A 7,187-nucleotide genomic window follows, 5' to 3' on the forward strand; every position below is an offset into this window, starting at 1 on the left:
CACTCCTAAACAATGCCATTGTTTTGTAAATGTTGGCAAAGGGTAAATTATACACAACTTAGTCCACTCTGTTCGTTACATATTTTATTTTTTGAAAACTGTATTGAGATCAAATGTTTCATCTACGAGAAAATTAGCAGAATGTCGGCCAAAATCCATCTAGTTCTCTCTTCCCCCACTGCTGGACACTGGGCTTCCTCACAGCACCATATTTGGTAGTGAGCAGAAACGCCAAACGGATGCCTCAGGTATGTAGATCCGGTGAAATATCTGTCTCATTGTTCTGTGTTCATTCTACTTGTGCTTTTGCCGAGCAGCGCACAGCTGTTGTGAAGGAAGTTCATCAAGATTTCCATAACGTTTCTCACGAGTGTCGCAGTGTTCTAATGGACTGTCTCAGTGCTAGAGGCGTCACTACAGACACTGGTTCGATTCTCGGGTTGTATCACAACCGGCCGTGATCGGGAGTCCCATAGTGGCGGCGCATAATTGGCCCAGCTGTCGCCCGTGTTAGGGGAGGATTTGGCTGGGGTTGGCCGTAATTGTAAAATAAGTGTTTGTTCTTAACTGACTTGCATAGTTAAATAAAGGTTAAAGAAAATAATGTGGTAGGCAAAATACTCTAGCAATTACGGTATTATGGTCAAGGCAATAAGAAGGAAGTGAAGGATTAAATGTCATCCATTTCTTTTCAACTCTACAGAGGAATGATGGCGCTCCGGACTTTAGGTTGTCACTTGGGGCGTTTTCAAGGGATTTACCGCCAGGTAAAACCTGTAGAATAAAACGAATGTCACCTGTTCTAAAACGGAGCTTCAGAATAGTGCCTTGTCTTTGGAAGACACTATTACTAACGAGGGGCATGTGTAGTCGTCTACAGTACAACTTCTGTATTAAATTGTAAGCTATTAACTTGTATTTAGAATGTGTAATTCATATCGAATTCTACAACTCTAAGAAACGACACCGCTACAGTGGTTTCGGTTTACCGATTTACCGTAATTATCCGAATACAGTTAAGCCCAGATCTTGATTGAATTTATCATAGTACTACTTCATTTGACCACGTAGGGACGCTGTCTACACGTTCATGTGAATGTATATATTTTTTACATGCATGATTTTTTTTGCACACCTACATTCACCCACCTGTCTCTGGCCATGTTGTCCCAGCTACAGCCCCGGTCCTGTGGTCTGGCTGTGTTGGGGGTGCGGGGGCTACCTGTGGTGGGGGTGAGATGTAAGAGCTCCGGCCCTGTACAGGTGAGTCACATGGACCACCTGGTGTTGACCGTGAAGAGTGTTCCAGACACCTGCACCTTCTACTCCTCTGTCCTGGGCATGGAGGTCATCACCTTTAAGGTACATTCTGAGTACTGAACACAAACTGCATAATCAATGATTAGTCTATTGATCACTTTTACTGAGACATTAATTATTCTACATTGAATAAAACATAGGTTGTCAAAATGTTTTCGCTAACAGCCAACAAGGTCATTAAATAAATCATAGATACACTCCAACTGGACTGTAACCATGTGGAAAAACCCCAGCAGATGGTAGCCTTGAGCAGTCTCTCTTCTTAAAACCCCAGCAGATGGTAGCCTTGAGCAGTCTCTTCTTAAAACCCCAACAGATGGTAGCCTTGAGCAGTCTCTTCTTAAAACCCCAGCAGATGGTAGCCTTGAGCAGTCTCTTCTTAAAACCCCAACAGATGGTAGCCTTGAGCAGTCTCTTCTTAAAACCCCAGCAGATGGTAGCCTTGAGCAGTCTCTTCTTAAAACCCCAGCAGATGGTAGCCTTGAGCAGTCTCTTCTTAAAACCCCAGCAGATGGTAGCCTTGAGCAGTCTCTTCTTAAAACCCCAACAGATGGTAGCCTTGAGCAGTCTCTTCTTAAAACCCCAGCAGATGGTAGCCTTGAGCAGTCTCTTCTTAAAACCCCAGCAGATGGTAGCCTTGAGCAGTCTCTTCTTAAAACCCCAGCAGATGGTAGCCTTGAGCAGTCTCTTCTTAAAACCCCAGCAGATGGTAGCCTTGAGCAGTCTCTTCTTAAAACCCCAGCAGATGGTAGCCTTGAGCAGTCTCTTCTTAAAACCCCAGCAGATGGTAGCCTTGAGCAGTCTCTTCTTAAAACCCCAACAGATGGTAGCCTTGAGCAGTCTCTATTCTTCTTAAAACCCCAGCAGATGGTAGCCTTGAGCAGTCTCTTCTTAAAACCCCAGCAGATGGTAGCCTTGAGCAGTCTCTTCTTAAAACCCCAGCAGATGGTAGCCTTGAGCAGTCTCTTCTTAAAACCCCAGCAGATGGTAGCCTTGAGCAGTCTCTTCTTAAAACCCCAACAGATGGTAGCCTTGAGCAGTCTCTATTCTTCTTAAAACCCCAGCAGATGGTAGCCTTGATCAGTCTCTCTTCTTCTTTACCCCCAGGGTAACCGTAAGGCGCTGTGTTTTGGGCAGCAAAAGTTGAACCTGCACCAGGTGGGTCAGGAGTTTGAACCCAAGGCTCTGAGACCCACCTCAGGATCAGCTGACCTCTGTCTCATCACCTCCACCCCCCTGGCTGCTGTAGCTACACACCTACAGGTGACACACACAGCTGCTACACCTCCAAGTTATCTACTACATTGTTTCAGTCCTCCACCTGAACCATATGGATGGACAGGCTGTCTTCCAGTAGGTTGCTGTTCTGCCATATCCTGAATGTCCCTGTGTGACTGTCTCCATCTATTTGTCACCTGCAGGCGTGTGGTGTGGAGATAGAGGACGGTCCGGTGGAGAGGAGTGGCGCGGTTGGACCCATCACCTCTCTCTACTTCAGAGACCCAGACCACAACCTGATAGAGGTCTCTAACTATAACCGACCAACAAAGGACTGAGGCCTTAAGTCAACCTCTAACTACATGTACAACCAACAGCCTTTAGCTAAACATCTACCTTCAACAGACCAACAGCCTTTAGCTAAACATCTACCTTCAACAGACCAACAGCCTTTAGCTAAACATCTACCTTCAACAGCCTTTAGCTAAACATCTACCTTCAACAGCCTTAGAACAACAACTTAACTGCAGCAGAACAACAAAGGACTAAGGGCATTCTTATATTTTGTGTTTTTTGCTTCAGCCAACTTATTTGTCTTTTGGCAGGAAGATAACAGTAGTTAGACTGAAGGGTTATTGCTAAGGTAACCCTTAGGAGGACAACAACGTAGTTCCTACGTGTCATGTTTTGGCCTAGCCAGATTTGTATGTTAGCCAATTCCTTTGTTGTTTGGGGTGATGACATTACTCGTTTAAAAAAAAAAAAATGAAAACGGCAGAATAGTTGTTTGAAGCAGAACCATATCTACAGTAGGTCAGTCTGCGTCGATTCAGTATCTACATGGAGTATCTTCAACTTTCTGGTCAGTCAGCGTTGATTCAACCAACCAAAGTCAATTTTTAAGATGTAAATGTAGCATTACAGATACTATCATAACTAAATGCTGTAACTCTTAACTCCAGCTGGCCCTGTTTAGACCTGTTTATTAATGGCTCTTGCCAGTCCACTCTGGTACAGAGGCTGTTCAGTTCATATTGACGACATGTAGCTACAGCTTGTTGTTTCAGCTAGCAGGACTAACGGGTCAGATGGTGTCAGCAGGCAGGCAACCCCAGGGCCTTATTACACACTGTATGCATCCCAAATGACACCCTATTAACTATATAGGTCATTAGTCTTGACCAGGGTCCATTGGGGTCTACAGTAGTGCACTATGTAGGGAATATTGTTCCATGTAACAGTCAGAGGGTAAGTGCAATATAGCGTGGGACATAGTATGTGTCCAAAATGGCACCCTTCTCCTTATGGGGCACTGATCAAAAGTAGAGCACTATATATGGTGCAATTTAGGAAGCACCCTATTTTCTCTCCAACTATTCTCCTGATCTGGCAGTCTCACTACAAAACCTGCCGGAACAAAGTCTCCATGTCGATTTGGCTGGCTAACCTCAGCTACTTAAAGTGCCCTGAAATAGTATGAAGACGTGAAAAACTAAATATTATGGCAATTAAGTGTCATTATAGCTTTCTGTACATCCTGTCCCCCTGGTCTAGCTGCTTGTGTGAAGGTCTGTATGGCTGAATGCAATACATAAAACAAGCCCTTCTATATAAAAGGCGTGTGTGTGTGTGTTCTCATCGCTGTGTAACTGGGGTGTTCCTATGTAAATGTGTCACGTTACATTAACATGTTAGTGTGAGTGTAGAGGCTCAGAGAGTTGGTTATTTAACTGTAAGACATTATGGGGGATGTTTGTCTTCTCCATATTGGAATTCACATTACTGTGAACGGATCCATGGAAAACCAACACGATACACATTGACACACACACAAAACACTGACAGACATGGTGCTGTAGGAGGGAAACAAACTTCCTGTTAGTGCCCATCCATCAGGTCTAGGTTCTAACTTCCTGTTCTTACTGCCTACCCATCCATCAGGTTTAGGTCCTAACTTCCTGTTCTTACTGCCTACCCATCCATCAGGTCTAGGTTCTAACTTCCTGTTCTTACTGCCTACCCATCCATCAGGCTTAGGTCCTAACTTCCTGTTCTTACTGCCCATCCATCAGGCTTAGGTCCTAACTTCCTGTTCTTACTGTCTCGTGAATTTATGTAGGCTTGCCATAACAAAGGGGTTGAATACTTATTGACTAAAGACATTTCAGATTTTAATATTTGATTAATTTGTAAACATTTCTAAAAACAAATGTCCACTTTGACATTGTGGAATATTGTATGTAGATCAGCGGCACAAAATCTCAATATTATCCATTTTAAATTCATGCTGTAACACAACAAAATGTGGAAAAAGTCGAAAGGGTGTGAATACTTTCTGAAGGCACTGTAGATCACTTTTCCTTATGTTGGTTTTGTTTTCGCTTAATAACCAGGTAACAAAGAAAGGCTTGCTCCTTAACTGGAATAGGCATTATTTCCAGTGTCTCCATATTCCAGTAACTTCCACTGTTGCCAAGCTAATCTGTGTCTCCATACTTGGTTTAGAGCTAGTTTAAAGATAGCTACAACGTTCCTGGTTTCAGTGTTCAGGATATGTGATATTTACAGACCCTGCATTGTGTAAAATAATGGCTAATCTGGGAATCACCTGGTGTAAAAGAGTTACTGGAAGAGAGAGTTTGTTTTATGGGCGTCTGTGCTTCCTCAAAGGTAGTCAACAAGTGAAACATCGGGGTCATACTCTCTGGACATTCCCTAGTTTGATTTCTCTCCTTAAGTTACAGTTGAAGTTGGAAGTTTACATACACTTAAGTTGGAGTCATTAAAGCTTGTTTTCAACCATTCCACTAATTTCTTGTTAACAAACTATAGTTTCGGCAAGTCGGTTAGGACATCTACTTTGTACATGACACAAGTAAGTTTTCCAACAATTGTTTACAGACAGATTATTTCACTTATAATTCACATGTATCACAATTCCAGTGGGTCAGAAGTTTACATACACTAAGTTGACTATGCCTTTAAACATCTTGGAAAATTCCAGAAAATGATGTCATGACTTTAGAAGCTTCTGGTAGGCTAATTGACATCATTTGAGTCAACTGGAGGTGTACCTGTGGATGTATTTCAAGGCCTACCTTCAAACTCAGTGCCTCTTTGCTTGACATCATGGGAAAATCAAAAGAAATCAGCCAAGACCTCAGAAAAAAACTGTAGACCTCTACAAATCTTGTTCATCCTTGGGAGCAATTTCCAAACGCCTAAAGGTTCCACGTTCATCTGTACAAACAATAGTGACGCAAGTATAAGCACCATGGGACCACGCAGCTGTCATAACGCTCAGGAAAGAGATGCGTTCTGTCTCCTATAGATGAACGTACTTTGGTGCGAAAAGTGCAAATCAATCCCAGAACAACAGCAAAGGACCTTGTGAACATGCAGGAGGAAACGGGTACAAAAGTATCGATGTCCACAGTAAAACGAGTCCTATGTCGACATAACCTGAAAGGCCGCTCAGCAAGGAAGAAGCCACTGCTCCAAAACCGCCATAAAAAAGCCAGACTCCGGTTTGCAACTGCACATGGGGACAAAGATCATACTTTTTGGAGAAATGTCCTCTGGTCTGATGAAACAAAAATAGAACTGTTTGGCCATAACGTCCATCGTTATGTTTGGAGGAAAATGGGGGAGGCTTGCAAGCGGAAGAACACCATCCCAACCGTGAAGCACGGGGGTGGCAGCATCATGTTGTGGGGGTGCTTTGCAGCAGGAGGGACTGGTGCACATCACAAAATAGATGGCATCATGAGTAAGGAAAATGATGTGGATATATTGAAGCAACATCTCAAGACATCAGTCAGGAAGTTAAAGCTTGGTCGCAAATGGGTCTTCCAAATGGACAATGACCCCAAGCATACTTCCAAAGTGTGGCAAAATGGCTGAAGAACAACAAAGTCAAGGTATTGGAGTAGCCATCACAAAGCCCTGACCTCAATCCTAAAAAATGTGTGGGCAGAACTGAAAAAGTGTGTGCGAGCTAGGAGGCCTACAAACCTGACTCAGTTACACCAGCTCTGTCAGGAGGAATGGGCCAAAATTCACCCAACTTATTGTGGGAAGCTTGTGGAAGGCTACCTGACACGTTTGACCCAAGTTAAACAATTAAAAGGCAATGCTACCAAATACTAATTGAGTGTATGTTAACTTCTGACCCACTGGGAATGTGATGAAAGAAATAAAAGCTGAAATAAATCAATCTCTCTACTATTACTCTGACCTTTCATATTCTTAAAAATAAAGTGGTGATCCTCACTGACCTAAGACAGGGAATTTTTACTTGAATTAAATGTCAGGAATTGTGAAAAACTGAGTTTAAATGTATTTGACTAAGGTGTATGTAAACTTCCGACTTCAACTGTAGATCTCAGGCAGCATCTTAAATGGCATCCCTATTGATGTGTACTACTTTTGACCAGGGCCCTATTGATGTGTACTACTTTTGACCAGGACCCTATTGATGTGTACTACTTTTGACCCAGGGCCCTATTGATGTGTACTACTTTTGACCAGGGCCCTATTGATGTGTACTACTTTTGACCAGGGCCCTATTGATGGGTACTACTTTTGACCAGGGCCCTATTGATGTGTACTACTTTTGACCAGGGCCCTATTGATGTGTTGATGAGTCG

The 7,187-nt window shown here is 43.1% G+C and overlaps 1 protein-coding gene across 2 annotated transcripts; it reads left to right on the forward strand.

Moving 5' to 3' along the window:
- Window positions 1–288: 288 nt before the first annotated feature.
- Window positions 289–5,349, forward strand: glod5 (glyoxalase domain containing 5). 2 transcript variants are annotated; one of them, NM_001141494.1, is made up of 5 exons: window positions 289–544; window positions 704–767; window positions 1,174–1,362; window positions 2,428–2,583; window positions 2,742–3,291. In NM_001141494.1, exons 2-5 carry the CDS (start codon window positions 708–710, stop codon window positions 2,874–2,876), a joined length of 540 nt encoding a protein of 179 aa, NP_001134966.1. In that variant the 5' UTR covers window positions 289–544; window positions 704–707; the 3' UTR covers window positions 2,877–3,291. The 2 variants fall into 2 exon arrangements, with proteins under 2 accessions (NP_001134966.1, XP_014068839.1); XM_014213364.2 differs by having other exon boundaries at window positions 484–767; window positions 2,742–5,349.
- Window positions 5,350–7,187: the final 1,838 nt, after the last annotated feature.

Source organism: Salmo salar, chromosome ssa09, assembly GCF_905237065.1.
Source record: "Salmo salar chromosome ssa09, Ssal_v3.1, whole genome shotgun sequence".
Classification (NCBI taxonomy): domain Eukaryota; kingdom Metazoa; phylum Chordata; class Actinopteri; order Salmoniformes; family Salmonidae; genus Salmo; species Salmo salar.